The sequence below is a fragment of the Emydura macquarii genome, unplaced genomic scaffold (genome assembly GCF_026122565.2).
Source record: "Emydura macquarii macquarii isolate MOO-44397 ecotype Brisbane River unplaced genomic scaffold, CSIRO-AGI_Emac_v2 contig_2473, whole genome shotgun sequence".
In the NCBI taxonomy this organism is placed as follows: Eukaryota; Metazoa; Chordata; order Testudines; family Chelidae; genus Emydura; species Emydura macquarii.
Window position 1 is genome coordinate 20277604 of NW_027132610.1, and position 23842 is coordinate 20301445.

The 23842-nt window shown below is 41.2% G+C and overlaps 1 protein-coding gene across 3 annotated transcripts in view; it reads right to left on the reverse strand.

Annotated features, from left to right (window-relative positions):
- Window positions 1-23842, reverse strand: part of RB1 (RB transcriptional corepressor 1) — a 137046-nt gene that overhangs the window by 92053 nt on the left and 21151 nt on the right. For 2 of the 3 annotated variants that reach the window (XM_067563114.1, XM_067563113.1), the window contains exons 4-7: window positions 20504-20638; window positions 14121-14159; window positions 12412-12479; window positions 10918-11028 (exon numbers count right to left, since the gene is read on the reverse strand). In XM_067563114.1, the coding sequence (XP_067419215.1) occupies window positions 10918-11028; window positions 12412-12479; window positions 14121-14159; window positions 20504-20638 (353 nt within the window). The remainder of the gene's footprint in view (window positions 1-10917; window positions 11029-12411; window positions 12480-14120; window positions 14160-20503; window positions 20639-23842) is intronic. The other variant, XM_067563115.1, reaches the window with a different exon arrangement.

The following is a 23842-nucleotide window of genomic DNA, read 5'->3' on the forward strand; positions in this document are numbered from 1 at the left end:
GGTAGTTTACATAGTATACAGCAGCCATGTTGTCCATGACCACCTGATTAACAGTATTGCTTATCTCCAGAAGAATAACCTTGAGAGCCAAACAAATCACCCTCAGTTCTAACACATTTACGTATGACATTCTTTGAAACTCCAAAGGCCACGAACTGCAAGCATGTGGAGATGTACCCCCCATCCAATCTTGCATGCATCTGCAGTGACTATTTAACATAGGAGGAGGAAGGTTGAACAATACAGCTCTGAGCACATTCTGCGGATGTAACCACCACATTAGAGAAAGCCAACTGTTGTTTGGTACTCTATTTTAAGCCAGTTTGGGTATTGCCTCATTCTGAGTCTGGTACATGGAGTTACATAAATTGTAGAGTCCATGAGGCCCAGTAACGTCAGAAAATACATTACCCTTCGTAACGGAGATTCTAGACCAGTGATACTCAAACTGAGGCTGGGGAACTTTAATGTGTCTCCTGCAGTTCTTTGCAGCATATGATATTAAAACAGTATGTGATTTAATTAACTAATTGCAGTTGATGAAATACTTGGTCAGAATAATCAAGAATAAATATATATATTATGCATCAGCATCTGTATGGCAATGGTTATTTTCAAAAACCTCTCTTCCAATAAAAAAACCTCTCTTTCACAGAATCGAAGACTGACTGAAAAAGGACTTCTCCTGGTTTAAAAGAGATTTTGAAAAGTGAAAAGATATTTGAACAGCTTCTTCTAATTCTTCTTTGAACAGGACCTTTAGCAACCAATTGTCTAAGTAAGGAAAGATAAAAACTCTTGTTTCCTTTGATACGCTGCTACTGGAGTCAGACATTTGGAGCTACGGCACAGTAGAGAGAACGAAAGATAAAATTCTATATTGAAGTAGTCTGAACCAAGGATGAAAGGTAGATATTTGCAGCGGGATATCCTTTTAGAGAGTTATAGAAATATGCCTCTTTGAGGTCAAGAGCAGCAAACCAATGTAGAGTAGGTAGGGAGAGAATGATTAGAGCCAGAGACAGCATTCTGAATTGAAGTTTCCTAATGTATCTGTTTAGAGCTTTGAGATCTAAAATTGGTCTGAGGCATTTGGGATTAGAAAGTAACAGGAGTAGAAAGGAGTTCAAAGGTACTTGTTCTATAGCTCTTGCAGTAGAGAAGCCTGTATTTCCTTTGTTAATAGTACCTCCTGGGAAGGGTCCCTGAAACAGGAGGGGATGGGGGAGTTGTATGGAGGAAGGGCTTTATTTTTGATAACATAGCTTTCCTTTACTATACCTAAGACCTATCTGCATAGTTAGTTTCCATGCATTGTAAAATTTGGATAGTCTCCAAAACCATAAATGGGAACTTCCAAGACTAGTTTGAAGCGGTTGACTAACATGTCAAACCTGTGGCGTTCAGTAAGGAAGATGTGACTGAGGAATTCTTTGACCTCATACAAGATTTGTAAGGTTTCTTTCCATCTTATGTCTGCAAAGACGTTTGCTACTTAGGATATTGTTCAGAACAGTCATATGGGGTCAGATCAATGATCCATCTAGACCAGTATCCTGTCCTCCAACAGGGGCCAATGCCAGATGCTTCAGAGGGAATTCACAGAACAGACCAATTATTGAGTGATCCACTGCCTGTCATCCAGTCCCAGCTTCTAGAAGTCAGAGGTTTAGGGACACTCATCGTATGGCCTTGTGTCCCTGACCCTCTTGGCTAATAGCCATTGATGGACCTATCTTTCATGAACTTCTCTTTTTTTTTTAAACCCTGTTATAGTTCTGGTCTTCACAACATCCCCTGCAATGAATTCCACAGGTTGACTGTGTGTTGTGTGAAAAAGTATTTTCGTTTGATATTTTAAACATGCTGCCTATTAGTTTCATTGGGTGACACTGGTTCTTGGGTTATGTGAAGGGGTAAATAACACTTCCTTATTCACTTTCTCTCCACACCATTCATGATTTTATAAATCTCTCATTCTCCCTTTAATCATCTCATTTCTAAACTGAAGAGTCCCAATCTCGCCTCATATGGAAACTGTTCCATACACCTAGTCATTTTTGTTGCCCTTCTCTGCATTTCTTACAATTTGAATACATCTTTTTTGAGAGGGAGCAACCAGAATGCCACAGTATTCAAGGTGTTGATATACCATGGATTTATACAGCAACATTATGATAAAAAGAAAATATCTATCCCTTTCCTATTGATTCTTAACTTTCTTAGCTTTTTTGACTGCCACTGCATATAGAGAAGATGTTTTCAGAGAACTATCCACAATGACTCTTTGATCCACAAAGATCTCCGAGTGGTAACAACTAATTTAGATCCCATCATTTTGTATGTATAGTTGGGATTATGTTTTCCAATATGCATTGCTTTGCATTTATCAACATTGAAGTTCATTTGCCATTTTGTTGCCCAGTCAATCCAGTTTTGCAAGATACCTTTGTAACACTTTGCAGTCAGCTTTGGACTTAATGATCTTGAGTAATTTTATATTGTCTGCAAATTTTGCCACCTTACTGTTCATGCTTTTCCAGATCATTCATTAATCATTCATTTATCAATCATTTATTAACACTATATCCACTGGATCACCCTTGTCCACATGCTTGTTGACATACTCAAAGAATTCTAATAGATTGGTGAGGCACGATTTCCGTTTATAAAAGTTACGGTGACTTCTCCCAATGAATTGTGTTCATCTACATATCTATTAATTCTGTTCTACACTATAGTTTCAACTAGTTTACCTGGTACTGAAGTTAGGTTTACAGGTCTGTAATTGCCAGGATCACCTCTGGAGCTTTTTTTTAAAAAAAAATCAGTATTACATTACTATTATCCAATTATCTGGTACAGAAGCTGATTTAAGTGATAGGTCACATACCACAGTCAGTAGGTTCTACAAGTTCATATTTGAGTTCCTTCAGACTTGTTGGGTGAATACTATCTGGTCCTGGTGACTTGTTACTGTTAAATTTATCAGTTTGTTCCAAATCTGGGACAGTTCCTCAGATTTGTTACCTAAAAGAATGGCTGAGGGGTGGGAATTTCCCTCACATCCTCTGCAGTAAAAACCGATGCAAAGAATTCATTTAGCTTCTCAACTACAGCCTTGTCTTTCTCAAGTGCTTCTTTAGCACCTCGATCGTTCAGTGGCCCCACTGATTGTTTGGCAGGTTTCTTGCTTCTCATGTACTTAAAAAAAATTTGCTCTTTAGTTTTTGTGTCTTTTGCTAGTTGCTCTTCAAATTCTTTTTTGGCCTGCCTAATTATACCTTTACACTCGATGTGCCATACTTTATTCTCCTTCCTATTTTCCTAATTTAGGATTTGACTTCCAATTTTTTAAAAGTGGACTTTTTATCTCTGTTTCTTATCTGGTTAGCCCTGGTGGCATTTTTTTGGTCCTCTTACTTTTTGGGGGAGAGGGGTTTGGGTGTTTTTGTGTTTTTTATTTGGCGTATACACTTAGAGGCTCTATTGGTGTTTTAAAATAGTTTCCATGCAACTTGCAGGCATTTTACTCATTACTTCCTTTTAATTTCCATTTAACTAGCCTTCTCATTTTTTTGTAGTTCCACTTTTTGAAGTTAAATGCTTCTCTGGTAGGTTTCTTTGGTATTTCCCCTCCTATTTTCCCCCAAGGATGTTAAAATTAATTACATTATAGTCACTATTACCAAGAGGTTCAGTTATATTCACCTCTTGGACCAGATCCTGGTGCCACTTAGTACTAAAATCAAGAATTGCCTCTCTCCTTGGGGGTTCCAGGACTAGCTGCTCCAAGAAGTAGTCATTAATGGTGTCTAGAAATTTTCTCTCTGCATCTCATCCTGAACTGAAATGTTCCCAATCAATATGGGGATAGTTGAAATCCCCGATTATTATTGTGTTTTCTGTTTTTGTAGCCTTTCTAATCTTCCTGAGCATTTCACAATCACAGTCACCATCCTGGTCAGGTGGTCAGTAGTATAATCTTACTGCGATACTCTTATTAATGAAACATGGAATTTTTACCCGTAGAGATTCCATGGTATTTTTGATTCATTTAAGATTTTAATTATATTTGACAATGCTTTCTTTCACATACAGTGCCACTCCCCCACCAGTGCAAACATCTCTGTCATTCCTATATATTTTGTACCCTGGTGTTACCATGTCTCATTGATTATCATCATTCCACCAAGTTTCTGTAACATCTATTATATATCAATATTCTCATTTAATACTAGGCACTCAAGTTCACCTATCTCAGTATTTAGACTTTACATTTGTATAAGCACTAAAATTTTTTTATACTTATTTATCTGCCTTCATGTGATATAAGGCTGTCTTCTCTGATTATAGTAAGAGGAAAATGAAGGTGGGATTTATTGCCTGTGATACCTGAACACACGTGTTTATATCCTCCTTCTATAAGGAGGCAGAATTCTTAAAGATCTTGCTGTGGACCGCATCTTTCAGTTTTTCCAGTGTCTCCTCCATTTTTGCACTAAATAAGTCATCCCCTTCAAAGGGTAAATCCTCTATTTTAAATCATGTATCAAATGCAAGAGAAAAGATTAACATAACCAAGCATGTCTTTGCAGAGTTATTGCAGAGGCCAATGATCTGGACACAGTATCAGACATCAGATGACGCCTTAAGAGCATACTTGGCCACGTTTTGACCCTCCTTAACAAGGGCTGATGTTAATTTCTTCTGATCTTCTGGTAAATGTTTAGTAAAGACAGGCATCATCTCCAGTTGCTGAAACTGATATCTATCCATAACTGTTTGGTTGCAAGCTATGCACTTTTAAGGATAAGAAAGAAAATTATTTCCTGCCCAGAGAATCCAATTTTTTCCCTTCTTTATCCATCAGAGTGGAAGGTTGAAAAACTGATCTTGACTTTTGCAGTGTTACTGCTATAAATGAAAGAGTTTGGCTGACAATGCACATGAAAACAATAAAATCCATCCTGTGGGTTTTATATAAATTTGTCTGCCTTTTTAGAGATTGGTTGCCACAAAGATGGTTTGGTTCACAAGTATTTTGCCGGTTGCCAGAGCCATTCTAATATAGACAAGGAGACTTCAGCTTTGGCAGTTGATCCCAGAACAACAAAAACTGGATGTGAGTTCTCTTCCAAAGTTAGTGATGGCAATTTTAAAGTGGATGCCATCCTATAAATTAATTTGTGAAACTGAATTGCATCCTCAAAGGGAGACAATGCTGTTGCTATCCTGATGTTGTCATCAGGAGATAAGCCAGTCTGCATCTCTGGGACATCACGATAAAGGTCATGCTGTGGAGGTCCCTCCTTGTAATCCTCTTCTGAGAATAGGTCCTGTTCTAAAAGAGTTTGGGAAGGCATTCTGAGACTCCAAACCTCATCCACAGATTGCGTTGTAAGACGCTCTGGCACCAGAGAGTTCAACATTCTAGTCTGGTATGGGTGAGGAGAAGGAGTTGGACAGTAGATCCAGAACATCCAAGGAGGCATAGGCCAGTCCTGCCAACTTCCCCAATCTGGTATCATATTCCCCCGAAGGATACAGTGGGAATCTGGCATTATCTCATGCATAACAACTTTGCTTGGGAGAAGGCTGGGATTGCGGATTTGATATTGAAGCCTTCAGCACATCCCAAGAGTGGGAATAAGCAGAGGACACTCCAAGAACCTGAAATTCCCGTCCAATGGAAAATTAGTTATTTTATACAATTCTGAACAAAAAACATTGACATTTTGAAATTTCCAACAGAAGAAAATTTCAGTTTTTTGTTTCATTAAGGTCAAAACCATGTTTTATTTTGATAAGGTCAAAGTAGTTTCATTTCAACTTTATTGACTTGCCTTTTATAATTATATGTTGCATTATATCAATGTATAAATATGTTATACCATAAATTAAAAAATAAAATATAAAATTTTACATTTTAAATTGGTATTCTAGATTGGTAATTTCTCAGTCAATCACCAAACCAACAATTACCAAAGTTTTTGCCCAATTTTTCTACTTTGGTGGCCTCATCCTAGTCCCTCTTTTGTTTCATTCATATCATAATTAGCAAAATTTAAAGCCTTTCCACAGTTACCAGGACTTGAATACCACAGTGTGTTACTGGTCATGATTGAGAAGCACTGCCAGATGTGTGTAAGAGCTTAAGCAATGCTTGTGCAAACTGTGGCAGGCACTAATCTGGAATATTAATGCAAAAACAATGGGAGTCCTGTAGCACTTTAAAGACTAACAAATTTAACTTCTGCAGACATAAGCTTTCGTCAGGTGATATCAGAATCACACCTTTCACATTAAAACAAGTTTCTAGTCCTCATACTTGCATTAAAAAAAAAGTTAGAAAATGTGAACCCTTAAGATTCAAAGAGAAGGCACAGAACAGATTTTTTTTTTTTTTTTTTTTAAATCTCAAAATTTTGGGGCCAGACTCAGGATTTTTGAATGTTTGATCTTGGCAACACTATGTATACTGTCTATCCTATAACAATACACTTTACAAAGGATGAATTTAAACTCACATCAGCATCAGGTGGGGAGGAGGGAAGGGGCAATATCTTAACCCAAACGCTATTCTCTTTCCATTAGTTATTTACGTGGACACTAAAATTAGCCACATTTTAGAATAAAAAAGGAGAGAGAAATAGTCATTTTGAACATTAAAGATATATTTCTATGGACTAGGGACAGCAACAAGATGACCAGTAATCCAGCCATTTCAAATTATCAATGGATAATCAGACAAATTCAGGTATATATTCTAAATAAAATACTAGTTACGGATCAAGACAAAAAACAAGGACATTATTGATGATATCCTTCCCCAATCTTGTTAAATTACTCCAACTTTCTTCCTTGTTCATACACCATACTTTCTAATATTTCAATACAGTAGAAGCTCAGAGTTACGAACACCAGAGTTACGGACTGATCAGTCACTCACACTCTCACACCTACCTCATTTGGAACCAGAAGTATGCAATCAGGCAGCAGCAGGAGACAGACAAATACAAAAAAGTAAATACAGTACAGTACTGTGTTAAATGTAAACTACTACAAAAATAAAGGGAAAGTTTAAAAAAAGATTTGACGAGGTAAGGAAACTGTTTGTGTTTGATTCATTTAAATTAAGAGGGTTAAAAGGAGCATTTCTTCTCCATAGTAAAATTTCAAAGCTGTATTAAGCCAACATTCAGTTGTAAACTTTTGAAAGAACAAACCATAATGTTTTGTTCAGAGTTACTAACAACCTCCATTGCTGATGTATTCGTAACGCTGAGGTTCTACTGTATACCATTAAAATCTGTGTCCCCTGGTGGAAGATACCCAACATAAAAATGAAGTATTATTCAAAGTTACACAAAACAAGTGTTATTTGTGACATCACTTTCAGTGTTCTGAGTAAGATTTCCTAGGTTTTAAATGTACAAGGAGGACATACTAAAAGTTACTATTTAAGATATAAATCTACTTAGAGAAGTTTATGATTTTCAACAGGAATGAACATTTACTAATGTAAGAGTTAGACTTAAGCCAACTGCAAGTCAAAAGCAAGGAAAGAGGTTACTTACCTGTAACTGGAAGTTCTTAGAGATGTGCGGTCCCCATCTGTATCCCACTGAGGGTTTATGCATGCACACCAGGTGTCCAGAGCCGAAGAATTGGCTCATCTCAGGACAGCTTCGTCCAAGGTGGTAAAGGGTGGAGTGGGCCAACCACATCTCCAGTTTCTTTTCCACTACAAATCCAACAGATCCACAGCAAAGGGAAAAGAGGGCGGGAACTGAACTAGAGATAGGGACCACACATCTCAAAGAACCTCCTATTAAAAAGTAAGTAACATCCTCTTCAAGTGATGGTTCCTATTGTATTTCACAGAGGGTGATTAACAAGCAGTACCTAAGTCGGATGAGAGTGCGATTATGAAGTTGAATAGTTGAGTGGAGAACAGCCACACCGAAGGAAGCATCTGCCACCTAGTCCTGCACCACGGCATAATGTGCAGCAAAGGTGTGTACTTAACTACACATGGCTGCTCTACATATGTCCGTAGTGACACATCATAGAGGGAGGCCAGGACCAAAGCCTGGGCTCTCCTGAAATAGGCCTGCATCCCAGAGAGTGGAAGCAGGCCAGATAACTGATATAGTGTAATGCCGCACCAAAGCCACCATGCACCATGGTGTTGTGGAGTTCCCACTCGTAGTTGATCACAAACAGCCTGCAATCACATTCTGTGTCCCCCTGGATATAGGCTGCAGATAAAAGGATCTGGTGGGCAATGCACCAATCTTCTTTCGTATGGCTGGTGTAGAGCAGCAACTACAATTTCACCTGAAGTTGATCGAGCCAAATGGCTACATCAGGAATGACAATTTATTGCAATGATGCCTCCTTCATATTTATAAATTGGGCAATAGGTGGTGATATGTTTGATGGTCTGTTGCGGGGAGCCACACTCGGACCTCAGGGAGTCCTTGATTTTCCATTTGTGCATTAAATATCCGCATCTAACATGGTTGGTTAGGATTCAATTCAGAGTTGACAAAGATGTCCATGGGAGGTCGAAACCCGGAACCTTCTGAGTGGGATTCAGCACAAGATGCTTATTGTCTTGTTTAACCCAATCTGCTTTCTAAGCCTCCTTCTGACCATAGCCTGATTGCACAAGGCTAAGCCATTATATTCCCAGACAGACTTGGGGACTTAAGGCATTGCGGAAAGCATTGTCAAGATCTTGGTGGAGGATCCTGGATTCGCTGAGCTTCATGGAGTGTTGCAGCAGTTCGGCGTATCAGCAGGGGAACGATGTTCGATAGAACAGATAGCCATGGTGTTGGAGTCACCTTAAGGGTTCCAGTGATGCAGTGCATTCACCTGGGTGTCAACAAGTTGGGTGTGGCTGCATCTGCTCCATACCGGTGTGCAATATTCAGCTACCAAAAATACAAGTGCCATTGCAGATATTCACAACACTGATGCCTATACACACCTGGTTGTACCTGCCACTTTCTGAATTATGTTAGTTCTCATTTTTATCTTTGCAGCTACCTTCTAAACATGGTCATGGAAGGTAAGAGTGCAATCAAGTTTTACTCCGAGACAGGATAGGGTACAATCATGTCACACATTTTTACCACAGAAAACTACTTTCAGTGTGTTTTTGGCACTCCTATTATAAAGGTAGAATGTGCTTACTATTGTTTTTTCAGTATTTGATTTGAGCATCTATTTCTGGAAGTATTGTTCCATAACTTGGACGTCCTCAATTAATGCTTCCTCAATGTCATGGAAGTTTGGTGCTTGGATTGTCATAGCAAGATCATCTGCATATCCAAACTTTTGTGATTTAGTTGGAGGTATGTCACTTATATAAATATTTAACAGGATTGGCACAAGTACAGAGACTTGTGGTAGCCCATTGCTTATGGTATGGGCTGAGCTGGTCTTATTACCCAGGTACACCCAAAGGTGTCTATTACTCAGTATAGTCCACAGCAGGTGAAGTGTTTGATAGCAAGGTATAATTTTTGCAAGTTTCAGCATCAGCATCCAAATACAAAAACTTGGACACCAGTTCCATCAGCAGTACCATCGGAGCAGTGGAAGCATGCAGACCACTGGAGCATGGGATGAGGGCTGCCTCAGCTGTGCCATATCCTGAGTGGAAGATCTAGTCTCTCTAGAAGTTGAAGGTCCCAGAAGGCATGGAGAACTCAGCTCTCCCAAGGCAAACACTTCCTGGGAGCTCTGGTGCTTTTCCTGACCTCCCTGGTGTTAAGGATACTCTTTCTGCACCTGGAACAAGAGTTGAGGTGTTCCCTGGAGTGGACAGTTCAGGTACCCTATGGGGTGCCGCTGCTGACTGTGTGCGTGGCTTGGTATCCAGTAATGGCAGATCCATCAGCTTGTGTGGTTTCTTCTTATGTTTGTGCACTTAGAGCACACTCTCTCTCCCTATAACTGGAACTCATGGAAGGAGCATCCCTTTCTTAGATTCAAAGGGAAAAAAAGATCTTACTGCCATGCTTATGTGCATGCTTCTTTACCTCCCGACTAGGGCCCAGTGCAGAGGCCGTCCACAGTGGTGGTACTGGTGCCGGACTGACTCTGTAGCCAGAGGAGGACTCCTAGCTGTCTCAGGCCGACATACTGTGGGGGGTGCGGATGCCCAGCCTGGGTCCGAATGAGGTCTCATGGCATGGCGACTTCCATGAGGTGCTTTAGGAGGCAGAGCGCCTGGCCTTCACAGGTACAGCTGGGGAAGGACTGACAGATACTGCACCTGGATGCAATGTGGGCTTCTCCCAAACGGTAGAGACAGCGTTGATGTTTATCACTGGACAAGAAGAAATACAGGCAGGGAGTGCAGATTTTAAAAACTGGGGTCTTTGGCATAGTCTGGTACATGCACATGGGCGGGGGGGACATGTTTAAGCAGAAAAACTGCCAAAGTCCCAATTCCCCTAAAACTACTACAATCTCTATATAAACCATAAAAACAGCAAATACTATAAAAACTAACTATCTACACTACAACTATATTTTTTAGAAGTGCATCACACGCAAGGATAACACTAATTGTTCTGACCTGGACCATGCCGTGATGAGAAGTAACTGGAGATGCGGTCAGTCCGCCACACCCTTTATCACCTCGAACAAAACCAGAAGCGAGCCAAGGGCGCATGCGTGGACCAGTGGACAGCAGAGGAAGGGCAGGGATAGTAATAATGAAAGACGTAATACATTAAATATATTGTCATATTCTGTTTCATTCAACAACCCAAAACAAAAAACTGTGAAGTAGGTTCAAATGTATTGCGTTCAGTGTGGTGGGCAATGATGAACAGACTGAAGCTGATTTTTTTCTGAACTTTTAAGCTTAGGAACACAAGACTAAAATCTTACTGTATGGCTCCTTGAGCATTGCCAGCGGTGAGAGTTTGATAAAATAATCAAGGACACATAGCAGTAACTGGAAAGAAATCACCAGGTCATCTTCCATCTGTAATACTTTTCCTGAAAACGTAAAAGAAGAAGGGCTTTATGAGCCAATGCTTAGAGTTTGAAATAAAGTGATTCCTTATAGATGGTATATTTGCATGTTTCACCTCAAAACCACTATGACTGGACTCTGGAAAACATCACCTAGCATGTCTGAAGTGTGATGTATTTTGCCATGCCTGATTCATAAGAATTTATCACTCTGGAAAGAACATATATAGCATATATAGCTAATTCAGTTTTTTTCCCCTTAAACTGTGCATGAAGTTCTTACTTTCCAGCATGACTTTTTTTTTTTTTTTAAGTTTTTGTTCAAGAATAATGAGACTTCAGCCAACTACTTCACCTTCATATACAACTCTTTTGTATTTATGTAATTTCCTCCCTGCCCTTTCTGTTCTCCAATCACTAATTAAGCCTGGTTTTACAAAGATATACATAATTTCTCTTCATTTATACATAGTCAGTTAAATGCATGGCAATTGTTATATTCCAAGCTCAGGTCAGTGAGGCTGTCCAAACAGTCTTTGTGAAGGGTGATTTACTCACAATTTACAGAAGTAGAAGAATTAACAGCATTTGAAAAATTAACAGAGCATACAGTTTAATGGTTATCCTGGCCACTAGAACTACAAGGGTCCCACTTAGGCTCATCTCCAGCCTCAGTTTGACTGAGCTCATTTACTTCCAAACCTCTTACGGAACCTTTTAATTGACCTTCGTATTCTTTGTAGAATTTTCGCCCTTCCTCATGACTCTCAAGAAAGCAAAGCAGAAAACCTCTCCCACCCTTAGTTTATGTCTATACTCAAGAATTTTAGGAGGAAAAAACCTCCATTGGTTCAGCTATTGCTAAGCAGGTTTGACTGACAGCTGTAAACACAGGAGAGCTGTGTATACACTAGGGCTCCCACTGGTGCAAATAAACTAATGCTGGACCAATTGGGTTTTTCCCAAAAAAATTCCTTAGTACAAAAGAGCCTTTAAATGAGTCCAATGCTTATTGTACTGCTATAATAATATGGTGTTGGCTTTCTATCCTTAACTGAGGCCCAAACCTTTCACAGAGTGACTCTTATCACAGAGAACAAACAAACTTTTCCAGGTCCATTTAAAAATATATATTGGTCACTTTCTGACAGCCATTTCCATGAAATAGAGGCATTATAAAAAAAAGACCATATTCCATCCTTAAACCTAAGTGACCAGAACACCATCAGCCTCCTAAGTAGCAAGAAAAATATCACATACTAATTTCATACTTTCTAGTCTATAATGACACCTCTGAGAACAGCCAAACAGGGTGTTGCTTCTTGTATTGGAAATATAAAACAAAAAAGTCTATATATTCATTCCAATAAAAGAAATTAAAATAATTCTAGTATAAACATAACTTACCTTTTGCCAACAAAAAAGTGATCCAGGAAGTTTTCAGAAGCAATGGGGAACTCAATTCAGCCGTAGTCCTATAAGCAGACCACAAGTAGTGAAAATTTCACAGTAATAGTTCTACAACAATTCTGCATATAGTCTCTGGAGACTCACTTGAGTCTGTGAGCTCATTCACGACAACACAGAATGTTTTCCTGTACACTTTAAGGTTTATTAATTACCATAATAGTCTGTATGGAATTAAAACTACAAACAACTATTGAAACAGAGAGGTTAGTTGTTGTTCTTTCATTCAAGAAATGCTAAGCATTAATGTCTGTGTGAAGAAAGTGGATACTGAACTCCAGAAATTCACAGATGACACTAAGCTGGGGGGAGTGGTGTATATGCTGGAGGGCAGGGATAGGATTCAGAGTGACCTAGACAAATTGGAGGATTGGGCCAAAAGAAATCTGATGAGATTCAACAAGGACTAGTGCAAAAGTCTTGCACTTAGGAAGGAAGAATCCCATGCACTGCTACAGACTGGGAACAGACTGATTAAGCAGTAGCCCTGCAGAAAAGGACCTGGTGGTTACAATGGATGAGAAGTTGGATATGAGTCAACAGTGTGCCCTTGTTGCCAAGAAGGCTACCGGCAAATTGGGCTGCATTAATAGGAGCATTGCCAGCAGATCAAGAGATATGATTATCCCCTTCTATTCATCATTGGTGAGAACACATTTGGAGTATTGTGTCCAGTTTTGGGACCCCTACTACAGGAAGGATGTGGACAAATTGGAGAGAGTCCAGCAGAGGGCAATGAAAATTATTAGGAGTCTAGAGCATATGACTTATGTGGAGAGGCTAAGGAACGCGCTTGTTTAGTCTGCAGAACAGAAGAATGAGGGGGAATTTGATAGCAGCCTTCAACTATCTGAAGGGGAGGTCCAACAAGGATGGAGCTAGTCTGTCAGTAACGGCAGATGACAGAACAAGTAGCAATGGTCTCAAGTTGCAGTGGGGTTGATCTAGGTTGGATATTAGGAAAAACCTTTTCACTAGGAGGGTGGTGAAGCACTGGAATGGGTTACCTAGGGAGGTAGCGGAATCTCCATCCTTAGAGGTTTTTAAGGTGCGGCTCGACAAAGCTCTGCCTGGGATGAATTAGTTGGGATTGGTCCTGCTTTGAGCAGGGAGTTAGACTAGATGACCTCCTGAGGTCTCTTCCAACCCTAATCTTTTATGATTCTAATTTACTCAAATTATTGAGAGTAATTTTCTCTTGCTCATGTCTTTAACAAAAGGTCATTTATTCTCCAGTCACAGCGTTAACTCAACCTAATTTTGGGAGCAGCCAATATTTCCTCTCATCCCTTTACCTAATGCTATGTTTATGAAGCTCACCCTGCCACTATTCGTTTCTTCCATGCTGATCCATAAGCAAGCAGGTGGAGATCATTCATGGTGCAAGTGGCACCATGAATACAGTGACCAAGTATATAACTTCTCCAACTTTCTTCATTTCCCACTAAAACTCTCCAAGTCCTGCTCAATCTGAACTAGACACGACATGTTGGTGCCATAAATAGGTCAATTTTTATGTTTTACACTTTAGAAACAAGCAGTTAGAAAAGTAAAATGCTAACATGTTTTGGATCTCCCCCTAAATTTTATATATAAATTATAAGAGGGGAGGGGAAAAAAAACCAAAAAAAAAAAACAAAACCACTTACTGATTACTGGGTTGTGCCATGTAGATAAGTTCACAAGTCCTAGAAAATAAAATTCAGTTCCTTACTTTGCATACCTTTCTCAAACAAATGTGTAGCATTCTTTGTTTCAGCTAAATACAGCAGAAATACGTCATCTAAGAAAACGTCAGTTATTGTAATTAAAGAACATTGCCAATCTGTTTTTCCAGTTTCACAAACAGATACAATGGGCTGGTTATAGCTAGTAGCTTTTTAAGGAGCAGCTCTTGCTGGAATGCTTACATCAAATCTCACATAATAAAGCAATTTAAAAATTTGGTCTATTAAAGTAATCATTGTATTTTCCAGAAAGCCAGGATTTACTTGCATGTTATTTTCCAGCTTATAGCAAAATTTCTTATTAGTCCCTAAGTGAATGACCTTGCACTTTCCACTATTAAATTTCATCCTATTTCTATTACTTCAGTTTACAAGGTCATCCAGATCTTCTTGTATGATATCCCGGTCTCTCTCTGTATTAGCAATACCTCCCAACTTTGTGTCATCTGCAAACTTTATTAGCATACTCCCACTTTTTGTGCCAAGGTCAGTAATAAAAAGATTAAACAAGACAGGTCCCAAGTCCAATCCCTGAGGAGCTCCACTAGTAACCCCCTTCCAGCCTGATAGACTACAACGAGTCATTCTGAAAGATGAACTCCCTTTTAACCAAATTCCTTATCCACCTTCCAATTTTCAAATTAATACCCATCTTTTCCAATTTAACTAATAATTGGAATCGTATCAAATGCCTTAGTGAAATGTATGTATATTAGGTCCACTGCATTCCCTTTGTCTAAAAAAATCTGTTATCTTCTCAAAAAAGATCAACTTGGTCTGGGACAATATACCTTTTGTAAAACCATGTTGTATTTTGTCCCAATTACTGTTAACCTCGATATTCTTTACTTTCTCTTTCAAAAAATTTTCCAACACCTTGCATATTACTGATGTCAAACTAACAGGCCTGTAATTACCCAGATCACTTTTTTTTTTACCCCCTTTCTTAAAAATAGGAAGTATGTTAGCAATTCTCCAGCCACACAGCACAACTCCTGAGTTTACAGATAAATTAAAATCTTTTCTAATGGGCTTGCAATTTCACGTGCCAATTCCTTTAATATTCTTCGGGGCCCCTGATTTAGTCCCTTTAAGTAGTTCGAGTTTGGCTTCTACCTCGGATGTGGTCATTTCTACCTCCATATCCTCAATCCCATTAGCCCCCCTGCCACTATCTCTAAGCTCTTCTTTAGTCTCATTAAAAATGGAGGCAAAGTATTTGTTTAGACAAAGTATTTGTTAACCTCCACCCATGGTTGCTAACTGTCCGTAAATTTATGGACAATTAGTAAAAAAAATATGCAATTTTACTGCTGTCCGTAAATCCGTAAATAAAAACATCAGTAAAAATAGAACCTCAGCCAGCAAGGAGGAGCAGCAGCTCTGTTTCCCAGCCCCATTGCCCCCCCCAGCGGCCAGCGCTGACCAGCTCCCCGCCTGAACTTTCAGCCAGCTGCATGCTGCTGCTGGCGTGCCGCCACCTCCTCTTCCAGCCGCGGCTCAGCAGTCGCCCACAGCCCACCCGCTACCTCGTCCTGCCCACTGCCCAGCCGCCAGCACCACACAGCTGTGGCAGTCGCCATGCCACCAGCGCTACAAGTGGAAAAGCGGCCCGCGGGGAATAGGACTGTAGGACTAGTCAGGGCAGGGGTGGCTCCAGAGGAGTCCGGCTCCCATCAGCACCACACCAGGCAGCCAGTTCAGTCATCATCCTCCCCAGGACCCCCCAACTCTGTCCGTCCGCCAGGACCAGCCAGCCCCACCCGCCTCTAATGGTAGGTACCCCTCCCTACCCTGCCTAGTTCCCCGCCCCCTCCCCGCACACAGCCGCAGCCCCACTGGTGCCTCCCCACTCCAGGCCAGCGCATCCCCCCTGCCCAAACACTCCCGGCCCCGCTCACCTGTGCTGCACTGGCCAGCCAATGCCAACCCCAGCCCAGACGCCGGCTGCCTGCCCAGCTCCCTGTGCCTCCTGCTGCCTCCAACACTCAGCAGTGCGGAGTCGGACCAATGGGGAGGGGACCGTGGGCTGGTCTCCAGGCACGTGCCTGGGCAGTGGAGTCAGGGGGTGACGGCCGGGGTAAGTGAGAGGGGCTGGCTGACAGCTGGGAGGAGAATTGGGAGGGGAAGCATACCAGCTCTGAGACCAAGTCCAGCTCCCAGTCCCAGCTCAATCAGTCAGTGGCAGTGCCCAGCCAGCACAGGAAAGGACTAGGACCAGAGGATGGCAGCCACAGAGGCCACTGGCACAGTGCGGAGGGAAAGGGAGATCTGAGCCAGGCTCCTGGCACTATCCTGCAGCTGCAGATGTCAAGCTGGCTCAGATATGCCGGCCAGCGGGGTGGATGGCTGGGAGCCTCCAGCTGCGGCTGCTGCACTCAGCAAGCCTGGCTGAGCACCAGCAGGGTGCAGGAAAGATGCTCAGCAGGCCCCTCTGTGCTCCCCGTGGGGATGTGCCATTGTACCTGGAGCCCCCGACCCTCCCTGTAGCGGAATCCCTGCCACTCCTTCCCAAAGCCTTCCTCATCACTCCCCACCAGCCTAATATTTTTCACATTCATTGTAGCTGTCACGTTGTTGCCCTTTGCAAACACTGCCAAACACCGTGGAACAACTGTGTAGAGATATTCAGTCATTTCTCAAACAGTTGCAAAATGCAGCAACTTTACGAAGACTTTCAAGCGTTTGTTGAAGCAGTCATGATTAAGATACTGAAGCTATGTTCAACTCGATGGCTGAGCCTTTTGGAGTGCGTTCAAATAGTGCTAAACCAGTATGATGCCCTTCTAAGTTACTTTCAATCAGCTGATGAAAATGACAGACTAGTTACAGTAGAACAAATTGGATCATGTCACAAAATGTTACTTCTTTTTTGGCCACCATGTTACTAGTGTGTGTCAACTTTAACAAGCTTTGCCAACAGAATTCTCCAAATATTGCTTTGCTGCACAATGAATGCATAATGCTAATAAAAACAATCATGGCCTATTTCATTGTGCCCTCTGCTGTAGTTAATCTGAAACATTTTGATGTCACAGATTCAAGCAACTACAAAGCACAAGAGAGCATTTTCATTGGAACACAAACAAGACGACAACTACAAGTAATGGACCAACATGCCATAGACCTGTTAATGGAGAATGTGCTGCAGTTTTATTTAAAAGCAGTGAACAGTGTAAGAAAATGTATGCCAATTAACAAGGTGCTGAAATTGGTACAAGTTCTTCAATCAAGCTGTAAAAGTACAGTGAGTTCAGAATACATTGTCCAGCTTATAATGCTTTTCCCACAGATTGTAAATGAAAATGCACTTGATATACTGGAAATTAAATTCATGGAGTACCAAGTGACAGACAGAGTTTCAACAAGATCTGACAATTAATGAATACTGGCACCAAATTTCACTTTTGTCAACACCCAGCAGAGAGCCACACTTCCCTACACTTTCCAGGTTTTCCATGAATATGTTGGCTTTGCCACACAGTACTGCGGAATTGGAATGCATATTTTCTCAAATCAATCTCATAAGAAATCAGCTGTCCACAGAAATGCTGGGTGGAATTCTGACAGTGAAGACTGCAATTAAAAACAGCACAAACTTCAAACCAAGTAAGGAAATGATTGAGTCAGCAAACATGTCTATGTATGACCACAAGAGACAAAAGGAGACTGCGACGTAAAGTGACATTAATGTGACATTATGATATTATAATATTGACATTATTGTGTTGTTTATGTTGTTTTTAGTGATGTCAGTAAAAAGGTTACCGTGTCAGTGTAAAAAAACACCACACTTCAGTTTTTCATGTCCATCAAAACTAAAATGCAAGGTTGGCAACCCTGCCTCCCACCCCAACCTCAGTGCTTAGCGGTCCCACTTCTTTCTTGGTTTTCTTCCTATTTATATGGCTATAGAATCTTTTACTATTGGTTTTAATTTCCTGTGCTAGGTCCAACTCTACTTGACTTTTGGCATTTCTCACTTTATCTCTACATGTTCTGACCTCCAAGAGGTAGCTATCCTTGCTGATCCCTCCCATCTTCCATTCTTTGTAGGCTTTCTGCTTTCTCTTCATCACCTGTTGAGATGCTTGTTCATCCAGCTTGGTCTACAATTCTTGCCTATCAATTTTTTCCCCTTCCTTGGAATGCAGGCTTCAGATAGTTCCTGCAACTTTGACGTGAAGTAATTCCAAGCCTCCTCTGCCTTTAGATCCAAGAGTTCTTCAGTCCAGTCCACTTCCCTAACTAATTCCCTTAATTTTTTTAAAGTTAGCCCTTTTAAATTCTAGTCACAGATCTATTTTTGTTTATCCTTCCATTTAGTTTGAACTGAATTAGCTCATGGTTGCTCAAACCAAGGTTGTCCCATACAACCAGTTCTTCTCCAAAGGTCCTCACTACTCACCAATACCAAATCTAAAATGGCATCCCTTCTTGTTGGTTCAGCAACTATTTGGTGAAGGAATCTGGTGAAGTCCTTTGGTGAAGGATTAAGTCAGACTCAAATTTTTTAATGCTTGAAGTTGGCAATACTGTTTTAAACTTTATCTTTGTAATTTGCCTCACTCTCCCTTCTTTTGTAATGAAAATGAACAAACATTTTACAGAAAAAAAAAATCATATGAGGGAGAAAGGAGAAAAAAAAATGGCAAATGGGTGGGGAAAGACACCAGACAAATATTCAGGGGCAAGATTAAAAAGAAAAAGTTAAATAAGTAACATTTTTATATTTCAGAAAAGACCTATGGTAGGTTTGAGAAAAAATATTTAGGACTTTCTTAGCACTTTCCATCTTCCATATTGACCATCAATGCAATGATAAACTGGATTAGATTTAAAGAATTAATATTACCCATTCAGGAAACCAAATCTACCTTGTCCCTTTAGGCAATTGAGGGGGAAGGGGATATCAACAAGATGTGCAGCAGCAAAACCTGGATTGTTGCTAAGCAACTGAAAATAATTTGATTAGATGAGAGGAATAGTTGCTGAACTTGGGAGGAGAAATATGAGGTAGGGAGAAGAGGAAGAGAGAGAGAGAACGAACACTGGACAGGAACTAAAAGTCAGCTTGTAGACAGCCATCTTAGTAGTATGTTTGAATTCAGAGCTAACAAACCTGAAATGTACATCACCAAAAATAGAAGACTGTAATCACTTATGGCTATTCAGTGGCCGTCTCTATTCTTGGTTTGGTTCCTTATGTCCCAATGGCTGACTATACCCATACAATACACCTTCACAATCATCCTACAGGGATGCTTTAGGGTCTTGTATCAATGCATCACCAAAAAATGTCCCAAGAGACCATAGTAGTTCAATGTCACAAAGCTGAAAAATACTTTAGCACTGTAGCATCTCTGCCAATGCCATGAGCCTTGTGGCCCTCTTCCATTGATGCTCTGTGCTGTGAAGTACCTCTCACTGCTGACTGCAGTCAGAAAGGAATTTAGGAGCATTCTAGGAGAGTCTGAGGTACTGGAATGAGGTACACACTAACACGTCAAAGGACCAAAAATATTTGACAACTACGACAGTTCATCCCTGTCCCAGTGAACTCAAGAATAGCAAATTGCCTATATTTCTATCCCTGGAGAAATATCAATACTGTACCTAAGTTTTAAATCCAACCGATTCACTTTCAGTGTTCCCCTCTCCCCCGACCGACCGACCCCCCCCCCACACACACACACACACCCCACCACCACTTTGTTAATTCATTTTGGGTTAGGGTTATGCAAGATTGTCAATTTCCTTGTGTCATATCACTGTACTTGTGACTAGGTGAGGCACTCAAGATGGCTCACCCTTAATACACAAGGAAGGGAGCTGCTAGTAGACCATTCTCCATTAGTCCCTTCACTCTGGACTGCATTTCCACCCAACCACAGCCCAGGAGAGAGAGACATACACAGACACTGAAAACGAATTTCAGATGTGCTCATTTTTCTCAGGCTTTTGTGGAGAGGATGGGTTGCAAGCTGAATGGAATTATTTAGGTGGTGAGCTTTTCAGGGCCAGTCTCTTTGTCATATTTGTACCATGCCTAAAAGAATGAGACTGGAGGCCCCTGGTGTTACCATAGTACAAATAATAGAAACAGAAGCAACAAAGGAATTGTCCCATAATGCAGAATAATAGTTATGGGGTAAACATTATAGTGTTTCTGTGTAACTGATTTTCAGATACTGGGAAATACGCCTGAAGTTTAGGAGGGGCACTTCTAGTACATAGGTTTTAGAAATAAAAATAAATGTCAGCTAAAAATGAATCTGTTCAAATAAAAAAGTTATACATTTTACCTTTCAAACTTGTGATATAGTGCAAGTAATACATCATACTTCTTCTTCAATCTTGATACATTACCATCAACTTTAGTGCTTATGGTATCCATGTTAACATCGATTTCTTCCAGCAACTGAAAAAATGTACACACACTGCAAGGAGGAAGACAGATGAGAGATTATGAGATCTGTTTCTTTAAAACAAAAACAAACAAAAAACAATTACCTTAAGGTAACTGGCTCTTTGAGAAGTGTTGTACACACAGATTCCTTTCTTGGTGCACATACTTCACATGCTCAAGAAGGTCTTTTTAGCTAGTAGTGTCCAATGGGGCCACGACTGAATGTTTTGTGCCCTCATTTGTCCCTCTCCCCAGGATATAAAGAGCAGAGTGGGCCCAACCTTGCCTCAGTTTCTCTGCAAAGAAGAGTCCTATAGGAGTAGAGACTCTGCATCAGTGGGGAAGGAGAGCATGTCGTGGAATCAGTGTGTGCAATGTATCCTGAAGAACCAACGGTACTGTAGGGTAAGTATCTGCTCTCTGATTGTCCATACAGAGTCAACTCTTTGTGATTAACAAACAGTTGTCTATTTGCCTGCAGATGGGTATAAGGAATCTATCACAAGGCAGCTCTGCCTGGAGTGCCATCCTATGGAATGTCAGAGCACGACCCATACATCTGCCTCTGTTTCCTCTTCACTGATTCCCAAAAATATACAAAAGTGTTCCAAGAATACATACACTCCCTTGCAGGGTTAATTTATCACAAAAGCAAATTCCATGCCACAAACCATAACTAACCAACTCACCACCATTCCATCAACAAACAGCCCCTATGTCTCTCACCATGATCTGTATCTTAGTACAGCTCCAGCATCTCTCACGATGCCTCACACCCAAATATTGCTCTGGGGCCTTAACCATGCCTCACCCCATCTTCAGCCCTCCTTGACCCTCGGGTTTCAGCTCTCCAGCTCAGAGAGCCAGTAGGCTCTCCTTCTGATGCCCTAAGCCTTCAAGCCCTTTCTGGCCTTCTTTGGCCAGTGCTCTCTGATTCAGGAAGGTCAGCAAGCTAGCTCCTGCACCGACTTCCTTGCCATTTCTCCCTCTTTCGAGGGAGGGCCAGCTTTCAGTTCTCTACAACTTTCCCCAGAGACCTCTTCCAGTCTCCTGACTCCCAGATAACCCTCACACCTGCCCTTTGTCCCTGTCCTGAGTGACCCTTCCTAGCTGCTCTCCCTCCACCCACCAGGACCCAAATACTCTCTTTCAAGCACATTTATGAGGCAGCTGATGAGTCACAGGTGCACTGTACAACCTTCCACTTAAAGGGGTAAGCCACCCAGTGACAGTGTCCTTTTTAACTAATAATGCAGGACAGCCCTACTGAAATGATATCCAATCTGGAGGTCTGCACTAGGACTTCCTGGTGCTCTGATAATAGAAATTGGAAATAGTGAGGAGTAAACTTGTGGACCAAGCTCCACATTGCTGCTGTACTCATCTCAAGTATGGAAGCTATCCGAACAGGCAGCCAAGGCTGCTTGACCCCTAATAAAATTAACTCTAATATGGCCAGAAGGTCTTTGCACACTAAATGATAATTTCTTACGCAGTCAAAAACTCACCTGGATAACCTCTGAGTGAATGTTGCCCTTTGACTGTCAAATGTGATGAATAGCCTGTGTGTGTTCCTGAACAATTTTGTTTTATCTAAATCGCACTGTCTGGCATGTGAAGCTTTGGAAAGAAAGCCACTTGGTGAACACACCAATTTATACAGAAGTTTGAGACTACCTTGAGCAGGAACTTTGGATGAGGTCTAAGGGTAACCACATCATTCTGAAATTCCATATGCAGGGGACCTGACTTGCAAACCTGAATCACTCCTGCCTACTGTAATGTCCACAGGAAAAGCAGTTTTCATTGAGGGGTGGTAAAGGGAGCTCAAAGATGGAACCCATCAACACTGTTAGTCCTATATTCAGGTCTATATTCAGGTCTATATTCAGCTCAAAGATGGAACACATCAACACTGCTAGTCCTATATTCAGGTCTAAGGACAGAGGCAGCACCCAAACTGGAGGGGGGCATAATACATGCATGAGTCCCTCAGGAATTTTGTTACTGTAGGATGTGAAGACAGTGAGGCTCTGGATAAGAGGACTTGCAGATATTTCTGCCAAATGAATCCTTATTGAGCTGATGAAGAGCCCAAATTGCCTTCAAGCAAGTTGCCCAGTGTTGTTGAAATTGGAGAGGTCAGTGATGAAAGGTGGTGCTGAGATATCCTGATGGAAAAAATCTCTTCTAATTTAGTTCTGTAAGTCACTTTGGTTGAAGGTTTCCTGTTCTGGAGTATAATGTTCTGAACCTCAGCTGAGCAGCTTCTTTCAGTATACTTCATTCAGCCAGCAGTCAGGCCATCAGGTGTAAAGATGTTGGGTCATTGTTCTAAGAGACTGTCAGGTGAAATGAGTAAGGTGACTGGGGTCTGTGTTGGTCGGATAAATCTGATACCAGAATTGCCTGACTCAAGCTGAGATGACCATGAAACACCCTACCTCCTTGCCTCAGGACCTTCAGAGGGTAAGGCCAGAAGGAACCACCAGATTATCTAGTCTGATTTCCCGTATACCACAGACCATCAACACCACCCAGCACCTGCACACTAAACCCAACAACCAAAACTACACAATATTACAGCTCACAGGAGACTGAATTATTATGTGACCCAAGTAGAGAACAGGAGGGACCAAGAAGCAACAGTACCTGAGGCCCTCCACAATGGAAGGGACATTATTAAGTGAGATATACCCAGATGATCCTGGCAAGCGACCTGCATCAGCACACTGCAGAGGAAGGCAAACACACACCAAGGTCACTGCCTATTTGACTTAGACAAAAATTCCTTCCCAACCCCATATATGGCAAACAGACTCTGAGCATGTGAGCAAGAGTCAGCCAGCCAAGCACCTGAGAGAAAGGATGCTCAGTACCACCTCAGAGCACTGGCCCTGTCCCATGTCCCATCTCTAGCCATGGCCATCTCTGATGCTTCAACAGAAAGATATTAAAAAAACTAGAGGGACGGAAATCCCTTCTGACCCCTGCAGGTGGCCGGCTGAAATCCTGAAGCATGAGCATTTAGGAACATAAGACACCCTATACACCCCTATATTCACACCTTACACACTACTGCAATATTTGTATAAAATATGCCTTGTGAGGTATATGAAAACTAACATGTTTGTTATTAATATAATTATAAAATGCAGGTGTTCATGTTATATTTGAAGTTGATTCCCTCTGTATGATGTTACTAGAACACAGTTTAAGACCAGGCAGCCAAGCC